At 38.9% G+C, this 21451-nt stretch overlaps 1 protein-coding gene across 4 annotated transcripts in view; it reads right to left on the reverse strand.

Annotated features, from left to right (window-relative positions):
- Tomosyn (syntaxin-binding protein tomosyn) overlaps positions 1–21451 on the reverse strand; it is a 376266-nt gene that overhangs the window by 317944 nt on the left and 36871 nt on the right. For all 4 annotated transcript variants that reach the window (XM_071593464.1, XM_071593456.1, XM_071593448.1 and 1 more), the window contains exon 2: positions 6120–6217. In XM_071593464.1, the coding sequence (XP_071449565.1) occupies positions 6120–6217 (98 nt within the window). The remainder of the gene's footprint in view (positions 1–6119; positions 6218–21451) is intronic.

Here is a 21451-nt window from a genome sequence, read left to right on the forward strand (position 1 = left end):
CTATTAAATGTTTATCAAAAATGAAAAATAATCATTAAAAAGGAAAAAAAATAAATAAAAACAATACGAACATGGAAATTTATAAAAAACTATGATTTGAAGGCAATAGAATGATATGGTGATGACTTCAAATGACCTGTGGCTTCCAGGTTATGAACTTGGCTGCTTCCAGTGATGATGAATAAAAACGCAAGAGCATGTGAAAGAAAAGACAAAAGGAATTGAGGCAATGAAAGGGAAAGCATGTAAGAGGCAGGAGCAGATTGCGTGCTTGCAAGTAGGAGTCCGAGCCAAGGGATAATTAGGAGGTGTGGGAATACACTAGCTACAAAACTATATTCAGACTAACTTGTTCTCTTTTTGTTACAGCTAATCCTCCACGCTCTTCAGAGATCCAGAGGCAGTCGCTCACACTGTCTTAGAATCTACGTTTAGAAGAAGACTTTGGCACTCAGACGATGACGGCGGGATGTGAAGAGAACGAAAATTGGACCGGATGGTCATGAATGGAATTTGAATTTCAAGGGCAAGGGAAATTATCCAATAATTGTCCACTCGTATTATTTGAATGCACGATTTAACACGTGCATAAGAAAATAGAAAAAACTGCGACAAAAGATCGTGCCTAGTAACGAAACCTGGATTGTGCTGGTGAAGGATGAAGATTGAATGGGAGATTTTGAGAAGGAAATGTTAGGTTGTGAAAGATGGGCCATGAATTAGCATCACAGTGCATTATAAAGATTGCTATGGAACCAAAGAAATCCTACAGGCTCAAAATTGAGTGTCACAAAAAAGGCCATCAGATAAGGGTTTCATACATAAGGAGAGGGAGGATCATAGAATCGTGAAGTAAATCCAGAATGACAATGCAGGTCGTGGGGAAAAAAGGGAGACCCAGTTAACGAAGTCGCGGAATATTTGAGGAAGGTGGCGGACAGTAGACGGAAGTGGTAGGTGGGGAGAAGGTGTATAACAAAGAAGCCCAAGGGTTTCAGGATGTGGCGTTAAATAATGGATGGTTTACAAAAATTAACGACATTCTGTGCACATACTCCGTGGGAAAAAAACAAAAAGCTTGGTGGTAAGATCGTGTGAAAAATGACTTGACGGAAACGTCAGATCTGCATTATGGGGTGCTCCTTCAAATTAAAAAAGATTGATCGAAGAATTAAAACAAGACCCTTCTCAAAGAATGAGAGCAGGTAAAATAATCTAATAAAATTAAATGAGTCAGCAAATGATAATCTCTTGATTACTAATCGCAGCTGGCAATTTTAAAAACGATCATGTTGACGCACTGAATGTGAGGATTCGATTGTCAATACAGGTATTACGATCAAGCATTCGGGAAGGATAGTCTAAAGAATTCTTAAAGAATACCAAAAGTGAGCGCTATAATACGCGGTTATGTATAGAAATATTATTCCTCCGAGATTCAATATATGTCAAGGTAAGCGCCTCAGTTTTTCCAGTTTAAAACCAAGAAGAGTTATTGCCTTTCAAAAAATTGAGATATTTTTCTAACTCCGATTACTCCTATTAATTAAAACTTCGGCTAAAATGTGCTCAGCTTAGGTAAAAACCAGTTTCAAAAGTTTATCCATCGGTCATATAAAAGCGTCATAAAGATAATTTACATTTGCGTCTATCATTAACAATTTTAAATAAATCCTACTCCCATTATTTTCACCGAATGTCCGAGGAGTAAGGGAAATGTGTCAAACAAGTGGCTACGTAAGAATATTTCAAAGAGTCCGATTAAGACATTTGATTCGGGATATGGATTGGTTTCACTCTCATTAAAATATAAATGCTAAGAGAGGATTATTAGATTGTTTCAACACACAGGATGTAAGCTCCATTTTCCGAAAGGATTGCTTACCCTACTCAAATTATCGCTCAGCCGAATACATAATGTAAGACGGAGGTGCCGTTTCCTCCAAATATAAGCTGCATTATATGCAAATGGCAGACGAGGGTAAGCTGAACAAAAATAAAAATTTAATGAATGAAAAGGGACGGCTAAGACTCTGTATTCCCCATGTAACAAAAACTCATGTATCAAAAGAGGATTAGCATCGCTGAGGGCATCTGAGAGAATTCTTAACCAGAGTATCGGGGTTAATTCCATACGACACGGATAGAAATGTCAGGAACATGAGATGATGGGTCATACTTCTTGGAAGTGTGAGTAGTGGGCTTTCGATGACCGCGTGCTTTGCCCCTCTTGCCTCCACTCCTCAAAATGAAATCATACGACTGTTGGTAAGAAACAATACAATAAAAATCAATCGACGGAGATGCAAGCCATCCTTGGAGAACGAAGGCGAGCGAGACTAAGAGAATCCCAAGAGTGCAAATTCTCTTTACAAAGTTCAGTTTAGGATCCTGTGATTTCGGCAAGACTCTGACGAGATGTTGCGCGTATGCACTTGTAACCTCATGCACAAACGAACAGGAACACGAGCCCTATGCAAAACAAGGGCGTACGCGGCAAGAGCACCCGCGGCACGCACGTCCCCCGACGGCAAACACCGAGGGTCGTACACGCTCCTAACTCCGAGCCATCCCTCCCCCGGACATGCCATTCTCCTCCCCCGCAACCTCAACGGTCCTCAACATTTCTCCCTCCCCCTCCCGGACAAGCAACGCATCACCGTCGGTTGGTCGCCCATGATGCCCCAGCAAAGACTCGTCACCAGGCCTGTCGACAACACGAGCGCGAACGAGCTCCGATGGCGCTCAAAAGAGGGTACACAGGAGGAAGGCTAGACGTTGCCATCATTCCCACGGGAGGGAGAGCCTGACGCTGTTCACGATACTTGCTCCCGGAAGGCAAACAAACAACGCTTTTGCTAGTATTCGATTCAGAAACTTTCTGAGAACGTCCCGAACTTCGGTAACACGTTCGGTTAATGGAGAAGCAAGAGATGGCCTACTCGAAAAATGTCTTTCATACGCCCACCTCTCGGAAGATAAACATTCGACGGCAACGACAACCACCGTCGCTAATACATGTTTGCACGAACAAGAGAGATGTCTGTTGACGTTTAGGAGACTAACTGGATGGTAGCCATATAATGGCATCATTCCGCTGTAGCAGAAGATGTTCACATAGGATACAATGCCAACAGTGTTTCAAGAAATTTTTTTCAGAAATGTGATCTTAAGAATCGGTTTATTTAGTTTGCGCAGATATATCATTTCACTATCACAAGATCACATCTGAAAACTAGGCTTCGTCCACTGTGAAATTTAGCATGCTAAGGGCCGAAAGAAGCTTAATTACTACATCATGGTTTCAAAAAACAAAATACATTTCTAGAATCTTCCAAATTTTTTGTTAATACCTGTACCAGGTTTAATAATGTTACGTTCAACAGAAGATTAACTTTAATCTTCGGTTAAGGACAAAACTCAGTTTCATGACTAGTTCAAAATCGACCGTTAAAGATCTCAATAACTGTCAGACGATGTTACTATGGTTACTTCACATTCTATTATGAGCGATCTTATTCGTTAGTTCACTAGAACTAAACGTTTATCATCATAACATTAGAAATGACAAATAATAGATGAAGTTGAAGCAGCATAAAATATACGACCGGTATTTATATTAAATTATAGCATCTAAATATTTAAATTCATCAGAATAATCCTCGAAAAAGTCATGGTTAGAGCTCTTTTCCAGCCAAATAAAATCACCATGCTCCAACACTATTACGCATCTCCCTGGCACAGCAGTGCTTGCTAGGACCGTTGATCAAGAAGAAGGGTTAATTTTTTATGACTGTGGTTCAGGTGGAGCGGGCATCAAAAAGTACATCTGTATTGGTAGAAGGATACATGCCTAGCACGCAGCGGTATCCGAAAACTACCTTTCCTATGCTATCGACTAGGGCCCTCGAGCACGTTACCGGCGCATGGACTAAGTTACAAGATAATATGAAGGAGGGCGAACTGCTGGGAATTGTAATGGAACTAAAACACACAAACGGTCTACATTTAACGTCCGAGAAACCACTAGAAGTGAGATATGAGCTCTTGGGCAGCAGCGTATTTTAACCGCTATTTTACGTTCGGGGATTCTATTTAAACTGAATGGCGGATCGCTACACTAAAAGCAATAACATAGGATGCATGCATACTACTTTATTAAGAAAACCTAACATTAATGAGTGCAATGGAAACAATCTCTATTGGTGAATTGCTCATTTGAGAGTAGTGGATTAAGGCTATTATTACACCAGGCGCCCGTAAAAAAACTCTCATCAAAAACGTCTCCTACATAAAACCTTATAAAAAAATTACCTCATAAGGTGTGCAATTTTGCAATTTATCGATGGATACAGTACTCAGAATTTTATTTAATTAATAAACGCAGCCGTCCTTGCATGCCCATATGGCGAATTAAATTATTTTCGAGTACTTTAAAAAAACACAGCCGATGTAAACCACTGCAGATGTTAACGAAAACGGCTAAAGCATAATTGTTTTGTGTTTGGTAACTCTACATTACCCTATAACCGAATTATTAAATGCAGCAGATTTCCGAATAAATATGTAATTAAATGAGTACTAATACAACGCTTTTAACGGAAATGGGAAAACTATATTCCGAAATAATTAACTCGCATAAAAATCATGCTTTCCTACATCATACGCCACAATTTCAACGAATGGGTTACGGTTATAATTACTACCTTGATCAAAAAGTTCCCGGAATAACCACCGTGTGGCGCTCCCATCGTTCCGATTTGAGTTCTGTTTTTTTTGTTAAATTGGTACATCTGTTGTTGATATTCCCTTTAAATCTTAGTGTCATAACTTGACATTTGCAAAAGTTACGTAGCCAAGAGTACATCTATCTCTGTGTGTGTTGGCGATTTTTTACAATTTCAGAAATGGATTTAAATTTGCAACAACGAACTTGTATTAAATTTTGCGTAAAAAACGGATTTAGTGGCGCACGGACGTCGGAAATGTTGGAAAAGTGTTTCGGCAACGATTCTCTAAAAAAAACGGTCGTTTACCAGTGGCACGAGCGGTTCAGAAGTGGTCGTGAGTCAATCGAAGATGATGAACGCAGTGGCAGACCATCGACATCGAAAGTCGGTGAAAAAATTGATAAAGTAAAAGAAATGTTGGTCAATAACCGCAAATTAACCATCAGAGAAATAGCGGAGGACTTGAACATTGCCTATGGATCCGCCCAAGACATTGTGGTTAATGATTTGGGTTTCCGTCGTGTAGCAGCAAAGTTGGTTCCAAAAGACCTCAATTTCATGCAAAAAAGAGACCGTGTTGACGTCGCAAAAGACATGATTTGCGAGGCTGAATCCGATCCCACATTCATCAAAAGGATCATTACTGGAGACGAGACGTGGGTTTATGAGTACGACACGCAATCCAGACATCAGGCAAGTGAATGGCGTTCACCAAATGAGCCGAGACCAAAAAAACCACGTCGTTTTCAGTCAAAAAAGAAGGCAATGCTGACGGTTTTCATGGATTACAACGGTGTAGTGCATCATGAATTTTTGCCAGACAGTAAACAAAGAGTATTATTTGGGCGTTATGAGACGTTTGCGTGAAGCAATTCGCCGAAAGAGACCAGAAATGTGGGCAGAAAACTCGTGGATTTTGCACCATGATAACGCACCGTCGCACAGTGCTATCATTATTCGTAATTTTTTGACGAAAAATGCAACAAATACCATCCAACAGCCACCGAATTCACCTGATTTGGCTCCCTGTGACTTCTTTCTGTTCAATCGAGTTAAAAAACCATTACGGGGAACGCGTTTTAGCAGCCGAGAGGAAGTAATGGAAAAATCGCAGGAAGCACTGATGGACATACCGAAAACCGAATATAAAAAATGTTTCGAGGATTGGATCAAGCGCTGGCATAAGTGTGTTGCAGTCGATGGGGATTACTTTGAAGGGGACAATATAGATTTAGATGAATAAACTTGTATTTTTAATTTTCTGAATAAATTCCGGGAAATTTTTGATCAAGGTAGTATGCTAGGAAAACAATAAGGAGAGAATGTATCATAAATGATGCGCCCTTACCTTGTCGCAGCAACAAATATTCTAGATTTAAAAAAGGATACATTCTGATGGATCCAGACTTGGTGCCGATCGCCAGAAGATGTTGGACGGGGTCGTAGGCCAAAGCTGTTGGTTGGAATGGGAAGCCATGTCTGAAGGTCTGAAAAATAGAAAACACACATTACGTTTACGCCGGAGGACACATAAGTCGCGGTCTAAAAATAAAAGAGAAGAAAATTTCTAGCAGAATTTGGGACCAAGAGTCAATACACTTCCAGGTCAGGTCCGAGAATTCGACCAAGATTTCCTTTGATTTTCCATTCCCATAGGATCATCAACAATCGTGTCTGAGCCAACGACGAAAATTATTTATGATAACGCTACAACGGACCGGTAAATAAGCTACTCCACTGAAGTAAAAAATGCCAATGTATCTTTCCACTGCATTTTTATTCGGCACAACTAGTTTCGACGCATCGGCGTCATACTCAGGTACCTATTCCAGGTAAGCTACTCCAATTCTAATATTAATTCACCCATCTGACTACTCTTTATTTTTCCTACGCATCATAAAATAAATTCAGTATTTTTAAAAATAATCCCAATGTCGTCCGTGCATTTATAACTGATAGGTAGCTATTTTTCTAACTTTTTTCATTAGTACCAGCAAATATGAACTTTAACAAAATATTACGCGTGAAATTTCCACCGGAAGTATAAAAAAGGCATTCCTTCCCGTGTTCTTCGGTTCGTGTGTCTCTGGAGGATAAGAGACTATGATATGTTCCCAACACAAACAAGAATTAACTTTAAACCAAACTAAACTTAGTACTCGTAATCTCATTGAATAATTTTCATCAGCATTAGATACGACCAATGTCTTCAGGTTACACTAAGGACAAGAGGTTCATTCATTGAAACCTCGATATTGCAATGAAATATAACTATTAGTTATCTACGCATAACATTATGACCCATGTGAAATGACATCATATTCATCAGTTACACCGTGAAAAGCAGTTTAAAAAGAAAATATTTAATATAAGTCGGGTGAGCTTAATATTAATCTTAAAAATATTATAATATATGAGGTAATTAGCGCCATTAGGGATAGGTGGGTAATGATAGGGATAGGGTGCTTAAGGAATAGAGAAAAGGTGGACAGAAACTCGACGTCGAAATGAGCCAGCTCTTAGCGAAAAGCGCCTGAGAGTGACATATAGTATATTATCGTCCCATCCGACGGACGGCGTACTATACTTGAAGTGCTCTCCATATAGCACCCCAAGTAGGGATCGGGATACCACTGAAAAATTCTACCTGATTCGAATCGGGCCCTCAGGACGGGAAGCTGGGATGATAACCACCGTACTATATCGATCCCCTTTGAAACGTATGGGGAGCGAACTTGGTCAAACCTCTTTAGTGTAAAAAGACTTTTTAACTTGGTTTACATACAGCGTGAAAATGTGAACCTCATTTTGAGGCAAAGAGTGTCTAACCGAACACAAAACTCGCCTCAGTATTTAATTCGCACGCCAGAACGTGTTTTGGTTTCGTTAGCGAAGTTGTCCGAAAAATTCCAGCCACCAAGAAGACACACTAATACAGAAATCTCGGGAAAAAATGTTGCAAGGATCTAAACGTGGGGATAATAAAACCCTTCCAAGCATTTTAACTACCTTTTCCAGCAAACAATTTGCTCCTGGCAAATAAACATCATCTTGAGCCCGTTCCATATTCCGCCACTCATATCACGGCTATACCTATTAGTATTTTGGTTGCCTTGTCTCCATGAATATGAATTCGAACTAACTTCTTTGGAAGGTCTCAGGTGGCTGGAGCTTAGTAATGAGAATGGAAAGAGACAAGTGCAATACGAAAGTTTTGTACGGAAAACAAAATGGAGAGAGATGAGATACCACGCTGAGAAGAGTGAATCAAGTTGAACATTCACCGAAGAGACAAAATGGGGGAGAGGAAGTCTCACTCAAGTAAGCATTGCAAATGTCAGCGAGGAACGCAGTCATCTTGAAATCGCCCAGCGAGCTCATACTCTAGACTGAGCTCTTTCATAAATAAATTTATTGATATAAACATTAAGTATGATACACGAGATTAATATTTTGAATTCAATATATATATATATATATTGAATTCAAAATTATATATATATATATATATATATATATATATATATATATAGTCTGACCTGAAGGAGGCGTCAGAGAACACCGAAAGCTCAAATAATCTACAATGTGAGCGTCCTTTTACGTGTTATCTATTCTATTGTGCCATCTAAAAGTTATACTGCTCTCCTATGTCCTTCCAAACCATCGAGATATATATATATATATAAATATATTGAATTCAAAATAATAATCTCGTGTATCATACTTAATGTTTATATCAAGAAATTTATTAATGAAAGAGCTTAGTCTAGAGTATGAGCTCTATATATATATATGTGTGTGTGTGTGAGTGTGTATATTCCAAAATTGAAACGATGTTCATTACACGATTAACCTGAATTGAAATTGATGAAAAACTGAACAAACTAATTGAAATCAGCCAAAGATCGGCTTGGTAAATAGGTTTAAAAGTTCATGTAAATTACATGTTAAACACAGCTATAGCTTCAGCTGCAGAAGGATACGAAATTTAATTTAAATGCGTTAAAAGAAACACACTTGCGATTTTTTCAACGTATGATGTTCCTTTTGGAATCCGTTTCGAAGTATTCAGTGGAAATGGCGGGAAACGTTTATAATAGCCTATTGATATTATTGCGATAAACAGAAAGTTTTAGCGATGCAATGAACTCCCCGCCAATTCAATGAAATCGATCCACAGTTCTCCACAATCATGGCCTAAAAAAGGCAAAGCTACCGGCTATGAAAACCTATAAACCTAATTAACTAATATCACAGGACTTTCGTATTCACATATTCTATTGCCTATAGATCAATGTAACTAAAATCACAAGAAATGCGAATAAAACTAGCTTGGATACTTCTTACACAGGAGTTATAAAACAATAACTTTTGACATGAACAGCGGAATCAAGTGTTTTCATTTCAAAACTGCCATTGAAATAACCAGAGTACGCAATGCATATTGTAAAGGAATATTTTGGAAGCATACAACTTTTAAGAGTAATAACTCAGAGGTCTTTCATCAAAACCTAGTTGTACCAGGAGCATAAATATTATTAACGTGAACATATAATCAATACGAAATTCGACGGCCAAAATTTTATTTCAAAATCAAGCGACACCTGTTGGGAATTTTCATATCCCCCGAAGTGTCAAACTACCGTTCCATTGCAGAGGGTGATACACTCGAAATGCTTCGTTCAGAAATGGAGCTTTTTTACCGGATGAATACTATTCTGCATTAAACACTAATTAATTGATCCTATACGTAAACCCTACCGGCGCCAACTGACAGAGGGGAAAGATCCACAAGTGCAAAATACATAAAGTTATTAACACAGAGAACTCTTCACGGACTGGATAGACCGTACCGGAATATAGAAGGAACGAGATCAGCAAGGGTTTGGATACATTTCCCTCTTCCAAAGAGAATTTCGCAAGGAATCTGCACACACCTCTATGGGCATGATGTTGCAGCAATGCAATACTCGGAAGTGGCGTATATTCCTCTTCCCGGAATATGAAATCCAAAAACAGTATAAGGTAGCAAAATTTGGGTGCACAGCTTTTCAAACAGATAGACGTGAATTCCATTCAAAACCTCATTATTCCACCTTATGTGGAACAGGATTTAATTCCGCGAGATTTAACCTAAAATCTTGATCTGGACAAAATATGCTACACGGCTCCTCTTTTGCGATAGGAAACATACAAACAAGAATTTTCGAAAAGAACAACAATCTGACAGTTTCCAAAATTTGACGGTAGAGAACTAATTAAGCACAAATGAATACTGATATGCATGTCATACAACAATAACTTAGTTTCATAAAAGTGTGAACTTTGAGAACTAATTCACGAAAGGTCCATTAAAAACTGATCTTAAAACGGATTTCGATTTCCTGAGGGTTACACGAATCAAATTATCAAGCAGAAAAAATTGAATAAAACAAAATTTTCGCTATATAAATCAACATGGGAAGTCATTTACCCGGCAACACTTATTATTGAATCTTTCAATTAGTAAATATATTTTCTTGCCATAAAAATTAAATTTACTGTCTCCCAAATATTTTAAGGGTTCATACCAGGGGGAAAATCATAGGATAGAGGAAATTCCATAAAGATGGAATGTAATCACTCTGGATAAACCGCCTTGCATCATTTATATTGCCAAACATCGCATTACGGCCAAAGACGGCTGAATACTTGGTTGACAGAGACTAAGCATGTGGGCATAAATAATTTGAAAGAGAAGGAAGTCACGGTCGATTGTAAATGTTTTCCAAGAGTTCCAGTTGACATTTCGGGAAACTTGCTCAGATATATATAGTATATATATATGAAAAATTACATGGTCTGAAAAATATGACACGGCGGCTTATTTTATACTACGGAATGGATTACGTTCACACAGAGGAATTAAAACAAAATGTAGAGTTAAGTCAAATTCATACATCTGGAAAAAGCAATCTAAAAAATACATGCAAAGGAAAATATAGCGGTGAAACTAGGGGGACATACAAAAAGCTTTACACATTAGTAGAAACAACACGTTGATGTCGAATGCCGGGGAATGTGACGAGAAAATGCTCCGCACAAAGATGTGTCATTTCCAGCCACATTTCGACTATTTGACAAATGAACTCCCTCGTCCATATAGTAGATAAAACTTCAGCAAAATTTCACTTTTCTAATATTTCTTCGCTGCGATAGAGGGGCTTAAACATTATTTTGCGATTATATTAAATCAATTGAATGCACGCACCAAGAGCAATCTAAAATGTACCCCCAGGGGAGTTCCTATTCAACTGCCAGCGACATCTGAAAGTATTTTTTGGTCCATTATTCTAGCTAGAGAGTTTTCATCCTCGATTTTCCTTTTGGAAACGTTCACCGCGTTCGCCACTTGCATCTCGATGATTTCTTTTGGAAAAAGTCCAAAATCGAACAAAAAGAAAGTATCATTTGAGGCATAATGCATATCAGGGATCAATAATTTAAAATAAATTCAATGGACAATTCTTTGCAGTTCCCTGGGATGTTTTTAATTTCGTTTCTCAAAAATTTCTAAATCTTCTCCATGCATCTTTCTCGGAATATAAGTCATTCTGGCTTATTTTAAAATTTCGAAAAATCCCTTGTTTTGAGCCCAATAAATATTGCCTCTTTGATTTATGCACAGCTGGTATTAGAAAACATTATCTTCAGGAAATAAACCTGAAACCATTACCATGCATCGCAATCACGAAATTTTTCAATGAACCATATTTACCAATGGTTGGAGAGCAAAATAATTTAGGTCTCTCACGAAGATAACACTTAAGAGATCTTCTTTGGTCTCATTTCTTTTCCCTACTATCCCAATATAGTAAAAAACACTTTGTATAACCAAGCCGAAGCTTTAGTACTAGAAATGTCAATCTCATATCTTCAACACATAAGGCTATTATACTTCTCATACTGTATCATTATCGTATTTCATATTATCACCTAATTCCTGCATGTCTCTCTCATTGGCAAGGATGGCGGATTTCACATTTTGAAACAACAAAGACAGATTTAGAACTGGTTTTTGAAGAATGTAAAAAACACTGTCATTTTTAGCTGTTCTAATTCGTCAGGCAAAGGGTTTATAGCGTTCCCAGGATGCTGTGCCATCTTTTTATTGGACTGTGTATGAAAAACCGCCATGTCTTTGATTTAAATACGGCAATTCAGCTCATTTTTCATTTAAGAACCAAACTTTCAGCCTTGACACCATTAATGCTACCTGTATTTATGACAAATAATGACGTCGTAACAGAAAATTGGTGTGCTAGATTAATTTTTGTAGTTCTAATGTTTTTCCCTAGTTATCCGGGTCTTCTTCTTCCTTTTTTAACCGAACAGTCAGGAACTTTGCCTAATCAACTTCGCCTTTTGAATCTAAATTCCTGCTTCTAGCCGCCGAAAAAAGTGGAGATAAAGCTCATTAACTTCTAAGTGGAAAGGATGGGGAATCATGCATTAATTAGCACCATAAAGTAGTTTACTCCACTTTCTCATTGTAATTAATCATTTATAGGGATTAGTTAACGCACTTACCGCCATTTTTTTCACAGCAAAAGAAGGGAAAGAAAAATATTCATCTCAAAGTAGACGGGTCATTGGATAAAAATGTATACTTCAAAAATAAAGAGTCTCGTATAAATAAATATATCCTTAAGGAAAATTCTAAGCGCGTATTCCAATTTTATATAAGATAATATAGGCATGAGAAACAGGCAAAATGATTCAGCCAGCGAAATTATGTCAACCAGTAAATTATTTGCCACCTCATATGTAACTTAGCGGTCATTACATATTTCTATAGGGCTTGTATCGAGAACAGTTACTACAAATTTATCATCCATTTCATGACACTTGGTATTTGAACAACGATGGCCAAAAAAGTATAACTTACCCAAGGTATGATAATAACATTTTTGAGCAATGAATAATTCTAATCATGTCCATAGTATTCGTGTATACTGCATAAAATATTTTAATATTTAAAAGCTAATTTTAAAAGTAAAAGATTAATTGAAGACTTTTTGTAAGACGTGATCATAAAAATGCATAAATGTTGCATAAATATTATTACACAACAACCGAACCATAACATGGTATCTCCTCAACCTCAATTTTGATGCACGTCACCAGAATAGGGATTTTCTTTATTCTACGATTAAGTATAATATACCTATGAGACTCAAATTAGAAATATGTTAATAAAAATTGTAATCATGTAAAAAATATGACAGTTACTTTTAAACCCATCTGATACACAAAGGACCCAAATAGGGAAAGACTGGATTATTAGTAGGTCACCCAAAATCCTCAAATACGTACCCTACCATGACGAATACTAAAACTTCTCAGCACACAACTTTTTTTATAAGCAGTATAATACCTTTGACAGATATTCGATTTCAATTCCCTTCAAATATTAACAAAACTGGATTTGTTCACTGAAATATAATCAATTAGATATGACAATAAAAATAAAATTACGGTGAAAGAGCTTGTTTGGCGGGAACGATGTTTTGTGATACACCTCAAATTACGAAACATAATGGAAGCGCCCGATCCCGCCCCTTTCAACAATGCAAGCCCTTATCCTATTTGAGCCTAAATCTTTCTGAAACCCATAACTGAAGAATTTTGAACTTCAGATAACATTTAATCATTTAAGCAAGTGGAACAATTAATTCCTAAAATTAAGTTATGAAAAACACGTTTCGCATCGCGAGGATTATTTTTATTAATTATTGATCATAATCACAGAAAAAAATTGTAATTACTTCTTTACCTAAATGTGATATACCGTGTTTTATTTCGAGTTTCCACATAACGAAAAGACATCTTATCACCACCTTTTTAATGATTTGGCTTGATATACGGCATTGGTACGAACTGTTAATCGCTGTTTCATGTACACGAATGTTTTACTGAAAGTACAATCGGTTAAGACTCACTACTGTTCTACGGAGTCGATGAGACAAAATGAGCGGTAAATAAATATTCAATCTCCACTATAAGCAGAGTCAGAATGGACAACAAATACATTTGCTGTCTCAAGGTCTGGAACTGAGCGAATCAGAATTTATTTTAGTAACAATTGTTGTAAGAACGAGTTTTAATAATACAATTTACTTAGCCCATTCAGAGTATACGATCCCATATTGATGTTGACTACTGCAATTTTTTCCTAGATTTACAAGAAAAAATTTATACACGACTAGAACGTTACGATTTTTGTAGTTATTGAGCTTTCAGTCGTTTAATAATGAAATTAAACCCATCAACTCATGATAATTATTAGTTTTTGTTCCCGTAACTCACTGCTGTTTACATATTTATTCACGCACATAACAGTTACTGATAGCGCATATCATGATAAAATTTCTCAAAGAAAATTACACATTCGCACGTCCGTTTCTTTAATGACGACAATAAAGAGGAATCACTGTGATCATTATTGAAAATGTATGTTTATTCTGTGTTTTTGCAGCGATTTCTACTCATTATTTTCTATTTTTCTATTTATAAAATAGTTGAAAGAGTCCATTAAGGTAAGTGAATAAGGCCAGATGTGCAAAAACTAGAATAAAGTGGAAACTCCGAAGTCTAAGAGATTAAGCATTCTTTTCGGAAAGTCATTGATGCGATGTACACACCATCAGTAAAGGAGAGCTCTCGGAGAGGGTTTCCGAATATAAAACATCTGAGTCCGAAGGGGATTCAGAAAAAATATAAATTAAACAGGAATCATAAGGGAAGGAAACCGTCATGTCGTACCCCTAAGGTCACACAAAGTCCGAGGACAATGTTTTACCCTTGTTGGGGTCGCCCAAGAGCCGGGTTGAGGGACCCGGAGGAGTCAGGGTTTGGGTAAATGTGGGGAAGGGGTAACGGGGAGGGGGTCAGATGGTGGGCAGAGGCAGCTCGATGATGCAACTTGTTGACTCCAACAATCGATACGGGGACGTTGTCGGCGGGAGTCACGTGGCCGAGAGACAGGCACTGCAGAAGAAGGAAGGGATGGAGGGGGAAGAAAAGGAGGAGTGTGTATGGCGATGGTAGTGGTGCGATGCCAAGGGGGATGGGGAAGAGTACGCCGGAGGTCGGGGCTTGGAAGCGGGACTAGCGCGAGGTATGGGTCGCGGGAGGGGAAATCGGTTTGATGGGGGCGACGGGTGGTAGGGGGCCTTTTAGGGAAAGAGGGGAGCGGAGCCGGCGGTGGTGAGGTTGGTGAGTGGCGCGGTGAGCATGGGAACAAGGAGGCCGCAGAGCCAAGGTGAGACGACGAAGAGGGCGCAAAGATGGCAAATTTTATGTTAAGGAGGTTAACGCAGGGGGACGAAAAATGAAAGCGCGCCTGCTTATTACTTGGGTTTCAAAGGGAGCCAATTCAACTTAGGGCGAATTAATTCAAAGGAAACTGGAGTTTCCGGGGCAATTCCTCGCTGGAAAATAAAAACGGATGGCGGAAACGGACACAAAATTTCACCCTCTTCGTTTCAGTCGAGCGTCAAAAAGAGACGGGTCTCCCACATGAAAATACGCGAGACAAGGAAAGTAGCTGACTGTGACAAATATTTACGTAAGAAACGGATGTCAAATATATATCATGGCACCATGAATATTTTATTCAAGCTAATGGAGACAGTAAATTTTATGAAAAACATGTGACTATCGAAGTCCTTTTTCCAATTCTACAGGGTTCGTCCGGAAAATAAGTGTACTGAGCTCAGGAAAAAAAATTTATTACACTTTTACATATCTTAAGCTAATATTCCTCAAAATAGGACCCTTGTGAGTCGATACACTTGTTCCAGCGGCGTTCCCATTCCTCGAACGCTCCCGCGAAGGCATCATCGGGAACCTCTCGAAGACACGTCGTCACGGCCTCTTTGACGGCGTCCAAAGTCCCGTATCGCTAAAAAATTTCGCTTTATTATCGCTAAAACGTTCTCTAAAAAATGTGGATCATTTTTGCAGTGATCCGCAAGTTGTGTCGCGATTTCCAAACGATTGAGTCTTCGATCATCACTGAGCACTGTCGGCACCAACTTTGCACAAATTTTTCGCATCTGTAATTGCTCCCTAATAATCTCGTGCACTAATGTTTTTGGCACATTACACTGCTCTGCTATCATCCAAACACTAAGACGACGATCAGAGTTCAGTACATCGCGAACTTTACGGACATTTTCGTCGGTGAGTGTCGTTGATGGGCGTCCAGGCCGTGGTTCGTCGTCGACCTCTTCTCTGCCCTCCACGAACATCTTGTGCCACCGAAAGATCATGTTTCCTGACATGGCTGACTCCCCGTAAGCCTGGTTAATCATACCGACAGTTTCGGTAGACGATTTCCCAAGCTTTACCGCAAATCTGATGGAATAACGCTGCTCCAAAAACTTCGGTATCGCGTTCCGTGACGTGGGTCGAGCGTGGAGGTTCGCGTTAACAGAGCTCCTCACTACACCACAGCTCAGAGCCGACTGCCTTTTTCAGCGTCGCTTGCCAACATACCCCCCTCCAATCGCAGCCCGTCAAAGCGGTGCTGGGCGCGCCTGGAGCGGCGGGAAAAAATCAGTACACTTATTTTCCCGACGAACCCTGTATGTTTGTGATCAAATGAGAGAGCAGCATAAAGAGAAACGCCTTCTTTTATATGTTACTACTGGAAGTCATCCATGAGATTTTATTAAGTCGTGATTCTTCCAATGCATTAACAAGAAATTTCGCCACTATGATTACGTCTGTGAAATATTTATCATTAAATATATATTTTTTCAATACCAAAAACCGTTCAAATACCGGGAAAAACGGCCGTTTGTTTTAAGCTCATTGTATGAATTTTTATCGCTAAAATCGGAAATGGCTTTGAGTCATTTCATTAAGTTTACACGTGTAAGCGATACAGAAAAAAGTACGGGAATACGGAAAAAATACAACCTTCAACATTAAGGCTTACCATTACTGATTTTTGAGTTACCAATACTTAAAATAGGCAAATTAATGTCTACGTTAACGCTATTGAATTAGCATATAAAGATATTTTCCTTGGCAGAGGAAATAACATTTATTCTTACGCATAGACGCGTAAGACTAACGACCCCAGGTGGTCATATTTTCAACACCCATCGAATCGAAGATGATCCAATTCAACAGAGGACTCCAAATTAAATAACGGAATATCACTGAAAAATCCTACCAGTAACAGATCTCGAACCCAGACTCTCAATTTTTAAGAGTTAGCACACTTGCCAACTTGATAATTCAAAATCCTACATCTGATTATCAGAGGACATAGACTTAAGTAGAACTCGCGCGCCCATAAATTCAAGATGACATAAGTTTTTCTTATGTTGTATACACTAAATGTTGATACATAGGTGAATATAAGCTGTTTTTTTCGAAATGGAAGAGTAAAATTCAAATGCTACAACTGATGGTGCTAACAGTTGGAGTGGGGTCGACGTCAATTTAATTGTTTCAGTGACATTCAACCGCACGAAACGACTTTACGCCAAAAACGCCATTGGAAAAACTCTTTCGTAAAGGTGCGCCACTGCCTGTGGAATTGCGCGGATGGACGAAATCTGCTATGCAAATTAAATCCGACCAACCATGACCTCTCGTCTCGGATTGCAACGTAAAAATTCATACCGCCACCCCCCTCCCAAAAAACAGGATATAAGAAAACTTGGCCCATGTAAGCGCTTGGAAATAAAAACTTTCGGCTATTGAGATGACGCACTTAAAGAATTCATGCGGTGGAATTCCCCCGAGGGATGATGGCGAAGAGGGAGAAATGAAAGGAGAGCTAAAGGAAGCTAGAGAGAGAGAGAGAAAAAAAAAGGAGGGAGAGGACGGAACACAGCAGGACGTGGGTGAGCCCTTGGTGGGTATAAAAAAAGCAATGGCGGTGGAAATGTAATCTCGCTGCTCCCAAACCCCCGAAACCACACCTCGCGTGAATTTTTCATCGACGCTAAGCTGTGCATATAACATTACCTAATGTGCCTTTCGTGTGACAGAGACAAGTAGAGGATAAAGAAAATCCGGCGGAGACCGGCAAAACATGGACTAAATCAATGTGACCCATGGAGGAGCGAGGGGAAGAAGGGACCTCCTTCACCATCTAACTCTTTCCCCTTTGGGGGAGAAGGCGGAGGGAGTCATGGTGGGGATCGGATGGAATAGAGCGAGGTAGGGAGGAGGAGGAAAGCGGGGGAGAGCCGCAAGCGCAGTCGGGGATGTAGGCGTGGGGACGAGAACTGTCCCTCCGCCCCATTCAGCCGTATCCGCCTCTCACCTATGCATTCCCCGACTAGATCCCTCCTCCCTTCCCTCGTCCAAATATCCTGTCCCCCTCCCACCGATACTACAAGGGAATATATTCGCTCATGGCATACTTTTCATAACCAATTTCGCTGGCCGACCCACAGCCTTGTTTGCAGCAGAGAAGGATCATCATGATATTAATCTTCGCCTACGATTCTCTCTCTTTATATTAACATCCACATATTTTTGCATTATTTAATCCCATGAAAAATACCAGGGCCCAGCTGATTTTTTTGCAGATAACATCCATGATGGGAGTGCCGAAGACTGCCCCGTTAGACCTCCCTCAACGCACAGGGTGGTTTCAACGGGGTAATGAAAGGAATGGATATGAAAAACTTTTATAACACTCAAGTTTGTGATAGCCAATGAGAATATGGTAGGTATTAATAAGGAGCTAGCCTAGAGTCTTGGTCAACCTAAAGATAGCCTTGTTTCCGCATCCGCGGTCGTCTTCTGCTTGCGCCCCGATCGAAGCGTGCATGCCTCCACAACGCCATACTCCTGGCTTCAAATTCCCCTCCACTCATGGACAGGAAGGTTCGTCACAGAACGTGTTACGTAAAACGTTATTAGGAAAGCTAATTAACGTGAGAGTAAAGCAAATTCAAAAAAATTGCCATTTTCTTTCCCTTCTCTGCTGCTTCTCCCCTCATTCGCCATACCATATCTTATATCTACATTATTCTACCTCCGCTCTTTGTTCAACTTACCAGCTGGGAGCACATCACCTCATTTCTTATCATTTATCTCTCTTACTTTCAACTCGATTTTGAGAGCATTTGGACTCTCTTCATCTATCACCAATAAAATACAAGCTCGAACGGTGCTACACATAAGGAATCCATTTCTCAGGACAGTAAAAACAAATGAAACATCAGGTGTTCAGAACGATTCCGAAAGGACAACAAAAGCAGTGCGAAAGCTCTTAACGAATACTTCCAAATATAACATGAACGTTGCTTACAAAAATCGAGAGCATTATATAAGTACCGGAAAGTTAGGTGTTTGGAAGCATAAGTCGCAGACAGCAAGGCTTGCAAAAACGCCCCACAATTTCTCGCGGGAAAAGAGAGCTTATTAAACTCTGCATGACATTTCGCCCAAAACCTGCTCTTTTCTTCTGGCAGCTATACTTGCGAGTGGCTTCACTTTACTAGTTAGTCCTGAGTACTTCCGATGATGCGGTTAACTTCTAGAAGTTTGCTTCTGAGTTAAAACCTACTACACAAGTATGCTTGTATGTCTTGTAAGTCATGGCTCGTATATGTAAAATGACAAAATGGCAAGTGAATGTACTCGTTCAGGAGTATCCCGATCCCTCCTTCAGCTGCTTTGTGGAGATCACTTTAAGAGAACACGCCGTCCGTCGGTTGGGACGCTAAATTGCCGACTCCCAGGCGCCTTTCGTTAAGAGTAGGCTAATGCCAACGCCAGGTTTCTCTCCACCCTTTCTCCTTTCCCATCCATCAATGACGTGAATGACCTTAGCTGTCGGTCACTTCCCCTAACTCTACTTCTACTATAGTATGTACTCGTTACGCTATCATTGCAACTTCTCACTGAGTAGATTACTAGTCGATGTTGATTATAAATTTTAACGTTCACCAAACAGAGGTTCACCGCAACACCAAATAAAATTTTTGTTTATCGAAAACAAACATCATTTAGATACGATTTAATTACCGATCAAATGGATTACATACCTGTAGGTCTATAGGAAATTCTATCAACGAGCAAGAAATGAAAATCTTTTGGCACTTCTTCGCCATAGTTCTTTGGCACTGTAAGTATTTTCCCAGCATTTCGCAGGAAACCAATTTTGACGTGTAGTAAGAACGGTTGATCCCCTCGAACAATTCAAATAATATGCGCTTCACATAAAAACCCTATTGACGGAAATTGAAACATGTCCAAATGTTAAAATTCTTAAGGACACGACGAAAAATCTCAAGTTGCTATAAGAATTTTGTGGCAATACGTATATTAGAACGCGGAAATCTGCAGCGTTAATTTTTCCCTCACAATGTTTCATCTTCACTTAACGATAACATTTTCAATTTTTTTAAATAGGATATGACATGATCATAAATTTGTCGAGATTTTAATTTTTTCTAACAAAATGCCAAACAGAAGTAAATCAGATAGACAGACTCAAATTTTTCCAATGTCGCAGCCCCCTAAAATACTAAATTAAGGGCATCTTTAAATTTTGATTAATGGTTATTAATTACGAAAAATCAATTCCTCATACGCTGATGCCTCTTGAATTGTAGATACTTGTATGCCTCGACTAACCGTAAAATTAATTCCATGTAGTTTATGACCAGACTTTCGAGAGTGTAGTTGGAGTGAAAATAATTTCACATGTGGAATACTGTAGTTAAAGGAATTTTCTTTATTTCGAGCCAAGAATAACCTTTTTACCATTTCAATTTTTAAAAACCACGAGGGCATGCTGATAATAATAGGAGTTTTCCCTTGTAAGAATGCGTGTATTTCTCCATCGGATTCATTTCTTTCTTCGATCGATGGGTGTCATCAAACGACGCGTTCTGCATTTTCACCAATGTATGCCTGATTTTTTTCCTACTATTTCTCTATTCTTTTCCCATTATTGTCATCCGGCGGCGAATTAAACAACATCAGAACACCATCACTTAGTCGGAAATAAGTTGGGTTCGGAATGGCATAAAAAACCGCTTATGATTACATTGGCTGAGTAGTTTAGTTGATCTGAGTAGGTGTGAACGGTTCAATTTCCGATTTTCACACTTTTTTCCTCTTTGAATTCAACATTCCAACTGCATCAGGTTTGTATTTGTTTTTGGATTTTGCCACAGGCATTTTTCCTATTATTCCCGCAAAAACCAATCAACGCTTCGTCTCCCTCAGGCATATATTTGTGTAGGAATGAATACTACGCGCACACACACACACACATATACATATACATTATATATATATATATATATATATATATATATATATATATATATATATATATATATATATATATGTATATGTGTGTATATCTATATATGTATGTTTGAGTGTGTTTGTGTATAGACATACCTTTCAGCAATTAGATTTCTTCTTTTCCGTGTAGGTAAGGTGGATTTTTAGTGTGTGCCCCCTGTTCTTCCTGTATAATATACTGCCAGAATAAGTTTTTGTTTATCGGCATTACATACAGTTACGTTTGTGCTAATACACACCGTTGTTATCCGTTGTTCTATTATGAAAACACATGCAGTTTTTTCTAGTAATTTACTTCCATCCTCACTCAGACGAACCCCTTTTCCTCGTATTGCACCTAATCCCAGCGTACAACACAATATAATCCATAGCTCAACCCCCCC

This window comes from Hetaerina americana, unplaced genomic scaffold (genome assembly GCF_022747635.1).
Source record: "Hetaerina americana unplaced genomic scaffold, ioHetAmer1.1.p SCAF_1, whole genome shotgun sequence".
Lineage (NCBI taxonomy): Eukaryota > Metazoa > Arthropoda > Insecta > Odonata > Calopterygidae > Hetaerina > Hetaerina americana.